The following is an 18,798-nucleotide window of genomic DNA, read 5'->3' on the forward strand; positions in this document are numbered from 1 at the left end:
ACCAGACAGCTGTTCGATCATTTTTAATTTGAAGCTCATCTGTGCAAACACAACTTCCAAGCAGTTTTTTTTTTCTTTGTTTTTGTGCCAGTCCTAGGGCTTAACCTCAGGACCTGGGTGCTGTCCTTGAGCTTTTGTACTCAAGGCTAGTGCTCTACCACTTGAGCCACAACATCATGTTTTTTTTTTCCTGCTTATGTGGTGCTAAGGAATTGAACCCAGGGCCTCGTGCATGCAAGGCAAGCGCTCTATCTACCAATGAGCCACCTTCCCAGCCCCGAAAAATCAATCTTGTATAAAAAAAAAATCCAAGAGTGGGCCAGGATGGAGAAAAGAGGGAGAGATGATGGAAGGGGTGACACCAATCAAGATGCACCGCACTCCTACGTGACTTCTAGAACTGAAACCCCTTTGCACAACTATTAATGTTTTTTTGAAAATCAATTTTTTCTTTAGAATTTAGTAATGAATATAATCCAATTTGAAAGTGAGCAAAAAAATATAAAATGAACTATATAAGCTTGTCTCTGGGGGCTCCTTCCTGAAATGCTAGCTACTCAGGAAGCTTAGCTTTGAGGATTACAGTTCAACACCAGCAGAAGTCTGTGGGACTCTTATCTCCAATAAACTACTCAGAAAAAGCCAGTAGTAGTACAGTGGCCCTGTGGCTCAATTGGTAGAGCTATAGCCTTGAGCTGAAGAGCATAGGGACAGTACCCAGGCCCACAGTTCAAGTCCCACGACCAACACCACCCCCCACCCCCACAAAAAAAGAAGCAGCTTAGGGTCAGTGCCCAGGCCCTGAGTTCAAACCCCCAGGACTAGTCAAAAAAAAAAAAAAAGATCAAAGAGAATTCTCTTATAACCCAGCAATTCTACAACTAAGGAAGTCAACAACATATATTCATACAAAACCAAAACCATATATACAGCCGGGCGCTGGTGGCTCACGCCTGTAATCCTAGCTACTCAGGAGGCTGAGATCTGAGGATCGTGGTTCAAAGCCAGCCCGGGCAGGAGAGACCGTGAGACTCCTATCTCCAATAAACACCAGAAAACCGGAAGTGGCGCTGTGGCTCAAGTGGTAGAGCGCTCGCCTTGAGCTGAAGAGCTGAGGGACAGTGCCCAGGCCCAGAGTTCAAGCCCCACGACCGACAAAAAAAAAAAAAAAAAAACATATATACAAAACTGGAAGAAAGTGAGGAAAGAGCTGACACTGTCCAAAAAGAAATTACCTGACTTAGGTAACTGTAACCCCTCTCTTTTATATAACAATATAAAAAAGAAAAGGAAAAAATATACAAAAACAGAGCATTATGTATAAAAGTCAAAAATGTGCAATTAACTAATAGGCCTTCAAGTAATGAATGAATAAAATGTGGTATGTCTACACAATGGAATACTACTTGGCAAGAACAAGTAATGATACGCTGATGTTACAACATAAAGAAGGCAGGGAAACATTTCTCGTTAAGCGGAAGAAGCCAGATACAAAAGGCCACAAATTGTCTGGTTCCACTTATATGAAATACTAGGACAGGGAGACCCACAAATAGAAAGCTGTGCTTCTGGGGGAAAAGCTCAGTGGTACGGCACTTGCCTAGCGTATGTAAAGCCCTGGGTTCGATTTCCAGCACCTCAATAAAACAAAACACACAAAAAACAGATTAGAAGCTGGGTGCTGGTAGCTCAAGTCTATAATCCTAGCTAATCAAGAGGCTAAGATCTGAGGATCCTGGTTTGGAGCCAGGCTTGGCAGGAAAGTCTGTAAGACTCTTATCTCTAATTAATCAAAATGCTGGAAGTAGAGAAATGGCTCAAGTGGTAGAGCCCTGGCCTCAAGTATAAAAGCTCAGCCAACAGTGCCCAGGCCCTGAGTTAAAGACTTAGAACTGGCAAAAAGAAAAAAAAGAAAAGAAAAAATAGACTGGGATAGAGTTTCAGGAAGAATTGTTTTCTTCCCAGTCTCTTTATGAAGCAGGATGGAACTCGGTGGTCTCTCTGAGGCTACCAAGTGCAGGTCAGGCTATGAAGAGTAGGAGTTTCACTCTGAAGTTCTGGCTACCTGAGTGAGGCCGCTTCTCTTGGTCAGCTTCACCCTGGTCTGGTCCAGGCAGGGCACGTCCCCATAACGGTTCTTCTCTAGGTTCACTGGAGACCTAAAGGCAATGAGGGATTGAAGTGAGAATAGAGAACGTGGAAGGACAGAATGTACGGGTAGTAGACGAGGAATACAAAACTGGGTGTCCCAACTGCAGGGAGGGGCCTTGGGCACTTTTCAGTCTCTAATCTACACGGATCCACAGCATTTCCCCTTTTCTGCTCTGCTTGTCTGTGGGGATTGACTCCAGGGCCACACAGACTCTAAGCACGTGCCCTCCCACCCAGCTAGTCTCTCAACCCTGTTGAACTTTTTTTTTTTTTGTCGGTCGTGGGCCTTGAACTCTGGGCCTGGGCACTGTCCCTCAGCTCTTCAGCTCAAGGCGAGCACTCTACCACTTGAGCTACAGCGCCACTTCCGGTTTTCTGGTGGTTTATTGGAGATAGGAGTCTCACGGTCTCTCCTGCCCGGTCTGGCTTTGAACCTCGATCCTCAGATCTCAGCCTCCTGAGTAGCTAGGATTATAGGCGTGAGCCACCAGCGCCCGGCGTGTTGAACATTTTTCATCGGTACCTAGTACTTATAGAAATGAAGGCTCCAAAAGAATTAAGACAGAAGTAATACCATTAAGTAGTAAGGGGCTGCTGTAAAAAGTACCTATAAACGCCAGGTGCCAGTGGCTCCCACCTGTAATCCTACCTACTCAGGAGGGTGAGATCTGAGGATCATTGCTTGAAGCCAGCTAGGGGCACACAAATCCTTGAGACTCAAATTTCCAATTAACCAGCAAAAAGCTGGAAATGGAACTATCACTCAAGTGGTAAAGTGCTAACCTTAAGCTCAAAAGGTCAAGAACAGCGCCCAGGCCCAGAGTTCAAGCCCCTAGTACCAGCACAAAAGTAATACAACAACAACAACATCAACAACAACAACAGCAACAACAATCCTACAAATGCATGAAGCCCTGGGTTCAATTCCTCATTACCACACTGAGCTCAAGCCCCAGGACTGGCACGCGTGCGCACATGCATGCACACCCAAAGTCTGACAGGGACTTTTTTGTCTGGGCTGGCTTTGAGCTGCAATCCTCAGATCTCAGCCTCCTGAGCAGCTAGGATTATTGGCGTGAGCCACCAGCGTTTGGCTACACTCCATTTCTAATAATCAGCAAAAAGTAGAGTTAGAGGGAGGTATGACTCAAGTGATAGAGCACCATCCTAGGAAGCATGATTCAAACATTAATACTGTAGGGAAAACATAAAAATAAAAACATTCTTAGACTTCCTTCTTCTCCCTGGAAGGCAAAGTGGGATATAAGGCTTTTAAAAGAGTAACTGAAAATCAGATGACGGAGTTAGAACCCCTGCCCATTCCTGATGTTCTATCCTACACTCACACCCAGGCCTGAATCCCACCAGGCAAGAAATAGGAAAACTGTACCTGGACAAAATGAGAAGCCATTAGTAAAAAGAGTTCTACCATTTGGAGTATTCTTAACCAGACAGCTGTTCGATCATTTTTAATTTGAAGCTCATCTGTGCAAACACAACTTCCAAGCAGTTTTTTTTTTCTTTGTTTTTGTGCCAGTCCTGGGGGCTTGAACTCATGGTCTGGGCACTGTCCCTGAGCTTATTTTGATCGAGGCTCTATCACTGGAGCCACAGCACCACTTCTGGCTTTTTTTTTTTTTTTTGGGGGGGGGTGTTGTGGGCCTGAACTCTGTCCCTGAGCTCTTCAGCTCAAAGCCAGCACATTACCACGGGAGCCACAGCGCCACTTCCCGTTGTAATTGGAGATAAGAGTCTCATGAACTTTCCTGACCAGGCTCGCTCTGAACTGTGATCCTCAGATCTTAGCCTCCTGAGTAGCTAGGATTACAAGCATGAGCCACAGGTGCCTGGCCCAAGCAGTTTTTAAAGACCCCATTCCTCAGTGCAAATTAAGAGCCAAGGTTCTCCAGATAAGTAAGGAAAGCCCTTAATAAGGGATACAAATTTAAATACACATACAACAACAACAAAAAGGAAAGCCAATAAAAGAAAATTATTCAAAAAACAAAACTCAGTATCTTCAAAGAAAATAGATAATACTATTATATGAGAGCAAGAATAAGATGTTCTGAAAGAGAAACAATCAAAGAAGAAAACCTCTTGGAAATTATAAAATATATTCAAGTAAACTACCTTAGTGGTAGTTTACTTACTTGCCTAGCATGCTAAGATTGAGGGTTTGAACCCCAGCAGGGGGAGGAGGAGGAACACCCAGAATAGGAATGGCAAGATAAAAGAGAAAATTAAAGCAAACTTCCCAGAATATGAAACAAAATGCAAAGCAATTAAAAGTATGAAAAAAATCATATAAGTAAGAGAATTATTCTAAAGCAGGGTACCTATGGCTCATGCTTGTCATCCTAGCTACTCCGGAGGCTGAGGTCTGAGGATCACAGTTCGAAGCCAGCCTGGGCAAGAAAATCTGAGACTCTTATCTCCAAGTAACCACCCAAAACAAGCAGAAGTGGAGCTGTGGATCAAGTGGTAGAATCCGAGCCCTGAGTACAAAAGGTCAGGGACAGCACCGTAGGTCCTGAGTTCAAGCTCTAGAGGACCTGCACCAGTAAAGAACAGATTAAAGATCTTAACCTAGGACCTAAAATTTGCAACTACTACAGCAAAGAATAAAGGAAACACTAAAACAGTGACGTAGACAGAAACTTCCTGAACAGACTCCACCAGCTCAGCAAATTAGAGCAAGGGTTAACAAATGTGATTGCAGGGAACTAAAAATAAAACACTTTCACACAACAAAGGAAATAGTCACTAGACAGAAAAGACAGGCTACAGAATGTGAGAAGATCTGAAACTCTGAAACTACTACAGGAAAGAACAGGAAAAACACCAGAACTTTTTGGCATAGGCAGTAGCTTTCTGACTCGCACTGTAACAGCTCAGCAATAGGAGCAAATGGGATTACATGAAGCTGAGAGATTCCGCACAGCAAAGGAAAATAGCCACTAGGCTGAAAAGATAGCCAAGAGAATGGAAGAAAATCTTTGCCATCTATTAGCTGACAAAGAATAGCCAGACACTACTTACTTGTGGGCAGAGACAGGATGGGGAAAACTGGGGGGAAAGCAAAGAAAGGGATGTCATTGTCCAAAAGAGAAAAGTATTCATTACCTAAATGGTGAAATGGTAACTGTACCATAACGATAAAAATAAAATTATATTTAATAAACAAAACTAAACAAGCCAGGCACCAGTGGCTCATACCTGTAATCCTAGATACTCAGGAGGCTGAGATCTGAGGATCATGGTTCAAAGCCAGCCCAGGCAAAAAAGTCTGTGAGACTTTTATCTCCACTTAATTATACAAAAAGCTGGAAGTGGAGCTGTGGCTCAAGTAGTAGAGCCCTAGCCTTGATCAAAAAGGAAACTCAGAGACAGTGCCCAAGCCTTGAGTTCAAGCCCCAAGACAAGCACAAAAAAAAGAAAAAAGAAAAAAAGGAACAAAGACGCACCCCAAACAAGAAAACATGACAACAGGTGTGATGTACCAATGCCTGCCTAAGAAAACACTTGGAAAGAAATAGAGCAACATGGAAAGAGAACTGATTTATGCTTATTGCCAACAAATAGTTACCAAGTCGTTATGAGCCAGATATAAACTAGCAGAGCATTTGCAAGTAGGACTTAGAAGGAAAACTCCAAAAAGGTAAGAGGAAGGGGCGCTGTAGCTCAAAAGGTAGAGTGTTCGCCTTGAGCTGAAGAGCTGAGGGACAGCGCCCAGGCCCAGAGTTCAAGGCCCACGACCGACCAAAAAAAAAAAAAATTATATGTCCAAAAAGGTAAGAGACAAACTCATTTACAATCCTGTCCCTGGATGCTTCTGGCCTCTCAAGATATTGCATTTTTACTACATTGTGAGCTTGACCCTTAAAAAAAGAATCTTGTATTGTAAGAAAATATCCGGAGGTATTTCCATTATTACGGAGACCCGCCAGTTTGAACTTCTGCAATGTCCAGGACAGCGCATGCACACCGGCCGTCCGGGTGGTCAGGCCTGCAACCAGTTAGCACAGAAGAGGCAGTAGGTGCAGAGCTGCAGCTGGGCCTGCCACGTGTGGTGCCCCCACTTACATGGAGCAGTGGAAGGTGCCCACGGGGTGCTCCCGCCGGATATCCTCATACTCCTCGTATATGCCACGCTTCTGCCGCGCGTTGACGTAGTGCACCAGCTCGTGGATGGTCATGGCATGGGGGCCGGGCACGTGCACTGAGGCCAGGTCGCAGGCAGGAGGTAGGGAGAACAGGATGATCTCATCCAGGGGGTCGGGGTGGCCATTCACCTGGGGTAGGAACTGGAAATTCCAATTGGCCAGGTCAATTTTGACGTACCCACCCAGGTTTTCTGGAAGGCACTCCCTGGGCAGGTGCTGGGTCACCTCAGATGTCTTTAGTATCTGAATCTGGAAGGCAGAAAGAAGAGAGATATTGGGGGGGGGGGTGAGGGTTAACACAGTGATGACAAACAGCTCACGTGCTACCACTCAGCTTAGATTTTTAGATTTGCTGGAAATTCTGGTAGAGTTGTGAAACCAGTAGACTGTACTTCATCTACCTAGGAATGACCTCCTAGAATTTCTCCGACAAAAGTTTGAATTCAGCTAGGCACTGGTGGCTCACACCTGTAATCCCAGCTACTCAGGAGGCTGAGATATGAGGATCACAGTTCAAAGCCAGCCCAGGCAGAAAAAGTACCTGAGACTCTTTTCAATTTTCTGGTGAGAAAATCAGAAGTGGAGCTGTGATTCAAGTGGTAGAGCACTAGCCTTGAGCAAAAGAGCTCAGGGACAGCACCCAGGCCCTAAGTTCAAGCCCCCCCCCAAAAAAAGAAGTTTAAATGCCCAAAATATCTTACAAATTCACTCCTTGGAATTCGGGGGCCTAGAACATACCTTCTGAAAGCAAGGTACAGTGCACAAAGGTTTTGTACTGTGTAAGTACCTCAGTGCTACCCATGTTAGTACTCTTCACTACAAAGAGCACAACAGGTAGTGGTTATTTTGGTCACCCCCACACAAGCCTGTTAGCTTGTATTTCGCTCACAGCTTGGTATAGGCATTCCCAAAGGTGAATTCTATGAAAGCAAGATAAGCCATTTACCTAGAGGCAGAGTAGCACAGGAACAATGTCAGGCAAGTCATCATAATATGTAATTATACTCTTAAGACACAAGCCTCAAGCTAGTCTGGTTGGCTCTTCTTATAATCTGTGTGGACTAGGAACAGTGATCTCCTTAAAAACTTGTATCCCCCTTTCTAGTGCCTCTTCTTCTTTTTTTCGGTAGGTTGTGGGGCCTGAACTCTGGGCCTGGGCACTGTCCCTCAGCTCTTCAGCTCAAGGCTAGCGCTCTACCACTTGAGCCACGGTGCCACTTCTGGCCCTTCCTGCTTATGCGGTGCTGAGGAATGGAACCCAGGGCCTCATGCATGCAAGGCAAGCACTCTACCACTGAGCCACCTTCCCAGTCCCAGCTAGTGCCTCTTCTTGGAAGGCCCTCCTCTCCCCTGTGTCTCACCTGTCCTCTGAAGCCCTTTTTGAGTGCCTGAGGCAGAATTTTCCTCTAGGCCCTTTGTGTTCACTCAGGACCCTATGCTCCTGGAGGCACAGGGCTCACTGAGAGCTTAATTCCCAGAATCCACTGCTTTTGAGTTATGCATGATTGTATATTTCCTCTAATTTAAATGCAAGAACATGCCTGGTGTAGTGCTGCACACCTATAACACACTGGAGGGGGGAGTTATTTTAAGAATCATCTCTCGGCTGGGCACTGGTGGCTCTTGCCTATAATCCTAGCTACTCAGGAGGCTGAGATCTAAGGATAACAGTTCAAAGCCAGCCTGGGCAGGAAAAGTCCATGAGACTCTTATCTCCAATAAACCACCAGAATACTGGAAGAGGCGCTGTAATAGAGCACTAGCCTTGAGCTGAAGAGCTGAGGGATAGCACCTAAGCCCAGAGTTTAAGCCCTATGACCAAGCCAAAAAAAAAGAACCATCTCTCAGGCTGGGATGTAGCTCAGTGGCAAAGCACTTGTGTAGCAAGTGCCATATCCTGGGTTCGATCCCCACTACTAAAAAAGAAGGCAAAAACAAAACAAAAAGTTAAAAAAGAATCATCTGTCCCACTCTGTCTCACTAGGCAATTAAGACTTCACAGCACAAATACCTTTACATTAGCTTGTCTGATCCATGGCCTCAGTTACCAGTATCCTCGGTATTCATCTTATTTCCTAATTCACAATTTAAATTGCTGTACCAAAACTTTAACTTGGTCAACTACATTGTTTGGGGTTTTTTTGGTCATGAGGCTTGAACACAGGGCCTGGGCGCTGTCCCTGAGCTCTTCTGCTCAAGAGTATCACTCTACCACTTTCAGCTACAGCACCACTTCTGGTCTTCTGTTGCTCATTGGAGATAAGAGTCTCACACTGAGCTGGCTTCAAATCTTGGTCCTCAGACCTCAGCCTCCTGAGTAGAATTACAGGCATGAGCTACCAGTGCCCAACTAAAAAACAATTTTGTTTAAGGTAGAAAACTAATTTATGGGTTTTCACTAACAGATAGATGGGAATGTGTTGATCTACCTTCAAGTAAGGGAAGGTAAGCCTGCCTTACCCTCTCCCGGACTTTGTCCTTCAGGAGCAGGCTGATGATGGAGTAGGGAACTCGGAACCATATAGGAGCTCCCACAATCAGTACCTTCTTCAGGCGAGCTGGGAATGCCCCCTATGGAGAAAACACAGCAGGTTTTAAGGGCACACCTACAGCTTCAAGTATAGCTTTTCTTCACTCCTTCGCATTCTGACCCAGCAGGAACTCCATAGCCTAATTTACCTTCTATCTAATTAGCCAGAGGAAAAATGGCCGAAAGAAGTAAAGAAATGTGAAAGTGATTTACCTTTGCAAGGAATGCTAGCCCGTCCGGTGCCAGTGGCTCACACCGGTAATCCTAACTTCTCAGGAGGCTGAGAGCTGAGAATCACGGTTAGAAGCCAGCCCAGGCATAAAAGTCTGTGGATTTCCTATCTCCAATTAACTACAAAAAAGCTTTGAGCAAAAAAAAAAAGATCAGGGACAGTGCCCAGCCCTGAGTTCAAGACCCAGGACAAGAAAAAAAAAAAGACCTCAAGATTCTATCTCAAAGATAGCCACCAAAAAAGACACACTGTGTAGGTATGGCTCAAGTGGTAAGAGTGCCAGCTGACAAAGCAAGCCAAGAAAGTATGAGGCACCGATTTCAAACCTCCATACCACCAAAATAACAAAATAACCATAGTATATAGAACTAGAGGTATGGATCAAGCAGCAAAAACATCAGCTGGTAAGCATGAAGCCCTAAGTTCAAAATACACTAGTCAATTTATAAAATAAGAAGAACATTCAAAGCAGCAGAATTTAGGGAATAACTGAAATAGCCATTTGTTTTTCTTTTGTGCCAGTCTTGAGGCTTGAACTCAGCACCTGGGAGATCTCCCAGAGGTTTAGTGGTCTGTCACTTTGAGCCGCAGCTCCACTTCTGGCTTTCTGGTGGCTCAATGGAGATAAGAGTCTCATAAACTTTCTTGCCCAAGCTGGCTTTGAACTGCGATCCTCAGATCTCAGCCTCCTGAGTAGCTAGGATGACATGCATGAGCTACCAGCACCAGGCTAGAGGGAGCTATTAACAGAAGAGTAAATACGAGTAAACTTTTCATCAATGGAGGACTGAATGGTTCCATCCATCAACAAGAAGGAATGAATCACAGCAATATACCACAATATGAATTTTAGTAATGATGATGAGTGAAAAAAACAAGTTCTAAGCCAGGCACTGGTGACTCACTCCTGTGATCCTAGCTAATCAGGAGGCTGAGATCTGAGGATCACGGTTCAAAGCTAGCCTGTGCAGGAAAGTCCATGACACTCTTTTCTCCAATAAACCACCAGAAAATCAGAAGTGGCGCTGAAGCTCACGTGGTAGAGCGCTCACCTTGAGCTGAAGAGCTGAGGGACAGCGCCCAGGACCAGAGTTCAAGCCCCATGACGGACAAAAAAAAAAAAAAAAAAGAACAAGTTCTAGGAAACAACATACAATGTAAGCTCCTGTTTCTATAATTTCTACTATAGAGTCACAAGAACAAATAAAAGCTATTTCAATAATATTTGCCAGGTGAGATCCTAGAACAAATGCTCCTATAGCAATGTTTTCCAAGCTGCAGGGGGTAATGCAATGAGTACAGAAATAAATTTACAGTTTCACATTTTAGAAATACAAAATAGAAATCCAGGTGCCAGTGGCTCATGCCTATAATCCTAGTTACTCAGGAGGCTGAGATCTGAGGCCAGTCTGGGCAGACAAATCGTTGGGAGATTTTTATCTCCAAGTAGCCAGCAAAAGGATAGAAAAGGAGTGGTGGCTCAAGTGGTAGAACACCTTGAGCAAAAAACGCCAAGCAAGGGCACAAAGGCCCTGAGTGCGAGTCCCGTACTGGCACAGACACAGGACAGAATAGGATGGGATGGGACCGGATAGAAATCATCTAAGTAATTATACACAGCAAGGGTAGAGCTGCTTCTGTGAAATGTTTTTGCTTTGTAAATACATATACAGGTCTATCCACCCTTATTATAAATTTTGAAATATGAACAACTCAGACAATCTCATCCATTTTCCCCCCAAATTCATTGGGATGCAAAATATGACCAGAAACAGCATAGTCTATTTTATAGCTTTTATCCTTCTTGAGTGCTGGGATAACAGACAGGCACTATCAAGCCTGGATAACCAGGTATCTTTTAAAGTTGAAAAAGTAAGAAACGCCTCCAGATTTTACACATGGGAGTGGCTAACATACATGGGAAGATTGTTATGTCATATACATATAATACTACTTATTTGTATGGATTAAGTTTATATGCATTCCTTTGTACTAAGTTGGCATGTAAAACATATTTCAAGGTGGCTCATACCTGTAATCCTAGCTACTCAGGAGACTGAGATCTGAGGATTGTGGGTCAGAGCCAGCCTGGGGAGGAAAGTCCAGAAGACTCTTATCTCCAATTAACCACCATAAAACCAGAAGTGGGCTGTTGCTTAAGTGGTAGAGCACTAGCCTTGAGCTGAAGAGCTCAGGGAGAGGGCCCAGGCACAGAGTTCAAGCCCCAGGACTGGTTAAAAAAACAAAACAAGCCGGGCGCTGGTGGCTCACGCCTGTAATCCTAGTTACTCAGGAGGCTGAGATCTGAGGATCTCGGTTCAAAGCCAGCCCGGGCAGGAGAGACCGTGAGACTCCTATCTCCAATAAACCACCAGAAAACCGGAAGTGGCGCTGTAGCTCAAGTGGTAGAGCGCTCGCCTTGAGCTGAAGAGCTGAAGGACAGCGCCCAGGCCCAGAGTTCAAGCCCCACGACCGACAAAAAAAAAAAAAAAAGGGCTGGGATGTAGCTCAGCGGCAAAGTGCTTGCCTAGCAAGTGCAACGTCCTGGGTTCGATCCCCAGTACCAAAAAAGACAAAAACATTAGCCTGAGACAAAAAAAAAAGTCTGAGAAGCCACTGGTGAAGTACTACGGTTCCCAGATGCTATGCCTTCATTAATTATTCTTCTACAAGACTCCAGGAAAGAAACATTCCATTTTTATGACTAGAATCTGCTTATGCTTTTTTTGACTTTCAGTTCTTCTCACTTCATTCTCATATCTTGTTCTTATGAACCATATCTTGTTCTTATGAAGCAGTTATTAGTCATCATTTATAGGTGCCTTTCAATTAAACATAATGTCCAAACTTACATCATTCCCAGATCTCTTCCCCCAGAATAGAAAGAAAAGCCCTCCCACAGCCTTACCTTCAGCAGATTTAGGACCTTCTTGCCAAGTTCCAGCTCAAAGTTGGCATAATTAGAACCACACATGTCATAGATAAACACTAGTCCATTCCTTTGAGTTTCAAAGCTGTAAACCAAATCATTCAACAAAAACATTTGTTCAGTGCAAATGTCTTTATTCAACAAAAGCTAGGTATTAACTGGCTTTTGATATGCATACCAAAAAGATCATTACCAACATCATTGTGTGATTAGACTACTCATATATAGGTGCATTTTTTTCACATGTATTTAGAATTGAAAAAACACATTTCTGAGGCCAGAGGGGTATGTATGTGTGTGTGTGTGAGAGAGCTTTTTTGCTCAAGAATAGCATTCTACCACTTGAGAAACAGTTCCATTTCTGAGTTTTTGGTGATTAAGAGATCAGTCTTAATGGACTTTCTTGCCCAGACTGGCTTTGAATGGTGATTTTCAGATTAGGATTACAGGCGTGAACCACTGGCGCCTGGCTAAGTGAGGCTCATTTTCTGCTTTACCTTCGAGAAGTCTTTCATCCATTTACCCCTTTAAAAATATCCAAGAAAGAAGCCCACACCCAGAAGGTAACATTTTTTTTTTAAATCTCTAATTTTAAGGCATATACAAGGTTTTCCATCAGATGTTGTTTCTAAGAATCCCACAATGTCTTACATTAGTATTAAACAATAATTAGTACTTTTTCACGATCCCAGAGACTATAGTTTTCTGACATCAAAGGTATACCAACATGTGGCACAATTAGTGAGCAGACCAGCCAGTCTAGAGAATTTCCGTTTCTCCATGTACTCATCTAAGGCCAGTTTTTAAAATTACAGGTTTTCTTCTCAAAGGCCCTGATTTGTGCTAACAAGCTGAAATGGAAGTCAGTGACAGGAAAGAGAATGTAATAAAAAGCAGGTTGTATATTCTTCCCAAATCAAACTGCTATCCTGTGAAAACACATAGGGTAAATACAAATACAGAGTCTTGCTTTTCTTGGTATAGAATATGAGGTGTACAAATATGGCAGACTGCCTCCCTGCCAAGCTTGATTTCTACATTGTATGTTACAGGGGAGACCAAGAAGTTTCAAACACAAGTGGGGGCCAATGGTTCCTGCCTGTAATCCCAGCTACTCGGGAGGCTGAGATGGGAGGGTCACAGGTCAAAGCCAGCCCAGGCAAGAAAGTCCATCAAACTTTTTTCTAATTAGCAGCAAAAAGCCTGAAGTGGAGCTGTGGCTCAAGTGATAGGGGACTATCCTTGAGCAAAAGACACTCAAGGACAGTTCAGCCCTTGAGTTCAAGCTCCAGGTCTGTCACACACAAAAAAGCCATAGTCCCTGTCATTTGTTTGAAAAGAACCTGGAGAAGGGAGGGATATGTGAGGGCCAATCGATGAAGCAAGACTGCAGAAAACAGATGACAGACAGGTGAATATTTATGAAAGCATTCTCTTCCCATCACAAACACTGAGAAATATTCACTTATATAATGTTAAAAAGGTTCCTTGCCTTTAAGGAAGTCACATATTAGGGTTACATAGAAAAACAAAAACAACAACAGCAACAAAAAAACTCTAAGCAAGGTCTGGGTGGCTCATGCCTGTAATCACAGCTACCTAGGAAGCTGAAATCTGGAGGATCATGGTTTACAACAAGCCTGGGCAGAAAACTCTGAGATTCTATCTTTAATTAACCAGCAAAAAGCCAGGATGGAGGTATGGCTCAAGCAGCAGAGTGCCAGTTGAGAGCAAGAAAGCCAAGCAAAAGGCCCTAGTTTAAGTCTTAGTATTGGTGCGTGCATAGAAGCGCATGTGCACACCCACATATACATATACACACACACACAGAAATCTATTATTAGTATGTTAAAGTAAATGGCATCCATGTGCCATGTACTATTTTTGGGGGGGAAGAGGCAGTGCTGAAGGATGAAACTCAGGGCCCTGGTAAATGCTGTACCACTAAGCCAATATGCACAGCCAAGGCTATGAACAATTAAGTCCATAATGCAGCATTGGTAGTAACTGTCATGAAGGTCAGAGTAAGAATTTCATTCATGGCAGGTTGAAGTGTGAGAGCCAGTGATAACACAAAGGCAAGACTTAGTGAAGGAAGGGAGAGGAAAGACCATTCTGGTTTTCCAGTCATGGGAGAAAGTATTTTGCTTGAAGGGCTCACATCTGGTTAGCACACATGTGTCCACTGGATGATGAGAAATCACTGAGGTTTTTAACCAAGGGATGAATATTATAAAAACAAAGTTGCAATTCTATTTATGTATTATGCTATTTGGCCCTAGTGTAGGATAACAAACTCACGCTGGCAAAGAGCAAGATTTGGCTTCTGTCCCACAGCTGACCACCGCCAAACAGTTGGCCAGGCCTACATGACAGTTCACCCAAACAGGAAAGTCAAGCTGGAATACGAAAGGACCATCTCACTCGTCTTCCTGAGCTAGTGGGGCAATTCACACATTCTCACATTTTGACAAGTATGCTAAAGACTTGCCACAGGAAAGGGGAGCTGAGAAACCCCACACCTCTACTAAGAACCACTGACACTGCTGCCCCTCACTCCTGAACAACTTCATCGGTTCAGAATTATATTGTATGTGGGATGTGGATTTCTCTCTTGCAGCATAAGCAAAGTACTGGGAAAGCAATGGGAACAAGGCAACACAAGCGAACTGGACAGGGAGTCCTAGCTCAGACAATCCTTTGGCTGCTTCCAGCTTCTAAGTGCACAGCCTGCCTGAAGTTGTACACCATGCTCTCTCGCTGCCTCAGTTCTCTATAGCACTTGCTGGTATGTTGGATGGTTGGCTGGATGAACCCAGGATCGTTCAGCAAGTCTTTACTGGAGCCACGCTACCAGCCTTTTTATTTCTGACTAGGTCTCACTCGCTTTACCTGAGTGTACAGGACTGCACCACAACACCTAGCTCCTTCTTATCCACAGGACTAGGCAAAGACATCAAGAGCAGTAACAAGAGATAAATGGCAAACCCAAGGGAAAAAAAGATGCAGAGCAGGAAATCAGCCTAACAGAGTAGAAACAGCTCAGGCCAAGAGCAAAGCAAGCAAGACCTGAGACCAGGCTGAGCCCCCCACAGGAAAACAATTCAACAAAAGCCCCACAGTGGCAGACTGCAGCCTTAGAATGTGCATGGCCCCGTGTTCAAACCACACCATGGGGGAAAAAAGTGCAGGGAACTTCTTTGTTCTTTACTTTCTCTGTTTATATAATCTCATTCTCCTGAGGGGAGAAAGAGACCTGGCATAAGCTTGTTCTTATTCCTATGTGTCTGTTTTTACAATCAAAGCTATTTTGCCTAACTTCATACTTTTTTTGTTTTGTTTTGTTTTTGTCGGTCATGGGGCTTGAACTCTGGGCCTGAACGCTGTCCCTCAGCTCTTCAGCTCAAGGCTAGTGCTCTGCCACTTGAGCTACAGCACCACTTCTGGTTTCCTGGTGGTTTATTAGAGATTATAGAGTTTCACAGACTTTCCTGCCCCAGCTGGTTTTGAACTGCGATCCTCAGATCTCAGCCTCCTGAGTAGCTAGGATTACAGGCATGAGCCACCAGCGCCTGGACTAACTTCATATTTTTGAGCTCTTCCCCCTGAATAGCAATTTTCAAAAATCCTGAGGCAAGCATGATTCCTATTTCACAAAGAAACCGAGGCTGGTGGAGGGTTTTTCTTGTTTTTGTTTTTAATTTTTCTTGGGGTGTGTTTGTGTGCCTGTCCGTCTGACTGAGACAGGATGTCACTGTGTAGCCCAAACTGGTCTTTCACTCATGATCCTCCGGCCTCATCCACTAGGGAACTACAGTTAGTCACATGCCCCTAGGTTTGTGATAAAAGCAAAAAGAATCTGGGCAAGTAATTTTATCCCCTCTAACTTCCAATAAGTGAATCAATTGCTAAGAACTGGCTCTTCCATATCGATTTCTGGAAATAGATCCACAGAACACATCTCAACAGTCACCCGCAAACAGGTTACACCCTTCAAAACATGGGCTGTTTAGTATTCACTGTGCTGCCCAGGGCACAGCCCAGAGCCAGAGGAGGAATGAACCTGCTACACTGAATCAAGTCAGAAACCGTCCCAGCTCTGTCCGGGCTTACCTATCCACCGCTCGGTCTAGCAAGTAGAACAGAGCCTGAAGAACCACGTGCGGGACTGACTTGTGGGGATGATGCAGTCTGGCAGTGAAGAGAGCAATGGAAGCTCCAGTTGGGTCCCGAACATTCTAGAGCAAATAAAGAGAAGAAACATTTGGAAATAAAATAGAATGTCCTAACAACCACGAAGTCTCACACCCTGGATCCAGAGTTGGCACAGGAAGAGAAGAGATGCTGGCAGTATGTCCCTGACTGGAATCCATTGCTTCAGAAAGGAAAAATACTATCCTCCCACGTGCCCGGCTCTCGCAGCACCTCCTGCACTACATCTACATTGTTGTGGTAAGGAAAAATGGAAAATCCCCTTTTTGTTTTTTGTTTTTGGTCTTCCAGTGCAAGTGACCAAAGGATGACTTTAAACTGGCTTCATAGCTCATATCCCAAGCAGGAAGGTAGAAGAAACCAGCAGCAGGATCACCAACTGCTTTATTATTATGATTTTTTAACCCATTTCTGTTTCTTATACACGTTATACACACAGCCTGACCATAATGGGTGTGTGTGTGCACGCGCATGCGCACTGCTACCAGTGCTTAGACTCAGGATCTCATTATTTTGCTTGGCTTCTTTGCTCATAGCTCTACCACATAAGCCACGCTTCTGGACTATGCCATGCTGCTGTAAATCCCTGGTCATATCCTTACCTGAGAGGCCAAGAGGTCTCTGGGAAGTGGAGAGGTCCCATTAAAGAAGGAAAGGGCTCAAGGGGTAGAGAGCTAACCTTGAGCACAAAAGCTTAGAGACGGTGGCCGGGCCCCAAGTTCAAGCCCCAGGATGGAAATGGGGGAGGAGGGAGACTGATATGCTGGGGATATGAAGGGTTAAGAAGAAAGAAATGAAGGTGATGCACATGATCCAAGTACATTATATGTATGTATGGAAACCACACTTTTTGAGAAGGAAAGGATGTGTTCTTACACATTAGAGACCCACTGCAGGCCTTTAACCTGAATGGAGCAATGAGAAACTTTTCTAAGTCTCCTGTAAATTAACTATCCATAATTTTTGTGGTTTTTTTTTTTTTTTTTGGTTGGTCATAGGGCTTGAACTCAGGAACTGGGCAAGATCCCTGAGCTCTTTTGCTCAAGGCTAGCGCTCTACCACTTGAGCCACAGCTCCATTTCTGGTGGTTCACTGGAGATAAGAGTTTCACAGGCTCACCTGCCACGTCTGGCTTCGAACTGTAGCCTTTCGATCTCAGCCTCCTGAGTAGCTACAATGACAGGCCTGAGCCACCAAGCCACCAGTTTCAATCTTTTTAACTATTAGTAGAAATGTCAACAACTTGTAATTATGAGTAATTCAATTGTTATTAGGTACCTCACATCTACTCCTGACTGTGGTTAAGACACCAAGGGAGGGCTGGGAATGTGGCTTAGTGGGAGAGTGCTTACGTACCATGCATGAAACCCTGGGTTCAATTCCTCAGTACCACATAAAACAGAAAAAGCTGGAAGTGGCACTGTGGCTCAGGTGGCAGAGTGTTAGCCTTGAGCAAAAGAAGCTCAGGGACAGTGTCCAGGCCCTGAGTTCAAGCCCCAGGACTGGCAAAAAAAAGGGGGGAGGGGGAATCCAAAGAGAACAGATACGACAGGAAGCTGCAAAGCACTGCCAAGATATCTTCACACTCACTAGGATGGTGAACTTGCCACTGAGGATCTCAGAACGGAGCGGCTCCTCATGAGGCTTCAGCTTCACGATGCCTTCCTTTCTTCTTGTTTCCTGCAAAAGAAGCGTATCAAGATGAATATAAAAATAACTACACCCCCAGGACAGTGTCACGGAACCACCACATCTCAGAGATAAGGAATAGGAGATAGCAACTGAGTTGTGAATTACTTTGCAACCTCCCTTTCCCAACCAAATTCCTGTCCACAGCTATCTCATCAGCCCTTACATATCGAATACTATCTGTAAGAATCCTAACCCTGAAAAACAACTCATGAGTAACATTAAGGTAGCAGATCCAATTTCTTTTTTTTTACCCCCTGAATGAGTCCTGTTTGAACTCAGGACCCAGGATGCTGTCCCTCAGCTTTTTCACTCAAGGCTGGTGCTGTACCACTTGAGCCACACCTCCATTTCAGAGTTTCATTGAAGATAAAGAGTCTCAAGAACTTTCTTACCTCGCCAAGCTTTGAAGTGTGATCCTCAGATCTCAGCCTCCTGAGTAGCTGGGATTACAGGGGGGAACCACCAGTGCCCCCCCGATCTTTCTGCTTTTCAAACCCTTCTACGACGACCTCCATCTATTCTAATGGTTCCAATATTCTGTTTTAATTATGCTGAGTTCTCTTTTCAGCCACAATAATTTTCTCCTTTTTTTTTTTTTGCCAGTCCTGGGGATTGCACTCAGGCCTGGGCATTGTCCCTGAACTTCTTTTGCTCAAAGCTAGTGCTCTCCCACTTGAGCCGCAGCGCCACTTCTGGCCTTGCTCATCTCTGCTTTGATCTCTTTGCTCCCACTCCCCCTCTGACACAGCTAGGTTTCTCTCTGTCCACCTCCTGGCATCTGCCTGCCACACTCCTGTCGCTGCCTGATTCCTGCTCATGCTTCAGATCTCAGTTAGAACTGATTTTTTTTTTTCCCCCATGGGGCTTGAACTCTGGGCCTGGGCAC

At 44.5% G+C, this 18,798-nt stretch overlaps 1 protein-coding gene across 1 annotated transcript in view; it reads right to left on the reverse strand.

Moving 5' to 3' along the window:
- The window catches only part of Ptpn9 (protein tyrosine phosphatase, non-receptor type 9), a 34,211-nt gene that overhangs the window by 13,044 nt on the left and 2,369 nt on the right, over positions 1-18,798 (reverse strand). Inside the window, exons 3-8 of the mRNA XM_013012140.1 lie at positions 17,811-17,900; positions 16,122-16,246; positions 11,988-12,093; positions 8,778-8,888; positions 6,238-6,566; positions 2,066-2,159 (exon numbers count right to left, since the gene is read on the reverse strand). Coding sequence (XP_012867594.1) covers positions 2,066-2,159; positions 6,238-6,566; positions 8,778-8,888; positions 11,988-12,093; positions 16,122-16,246; positions 17,811-17,900 — 855 coding nt within the window. The remainder of the gene's footprint in view (positions 1-2,065; positions 2,160-6,237; positions 6,567-8,777; positions 8,889-11,987; positions 12,094-16,121; positions 16,247-17,810; positions 17,901-18,798) is intronic.

This window comes from Dipodomys ordii, unplaced genomic scaffold, assembly GCF_000151885.1.
Source record: "Dipodomys ordii isolate 6190 unplaced genomic scaffold, Dord_2.0 Scaffold15, whole genome shotgun sequence".
Classification (NCBI taxonomy): domain Eukaryota; kingdom Metazoa; phylum Chordata; class Mammalia; order Rodentia; family Heteromyidae; genus Dipodomys; species Dipodomys ordii.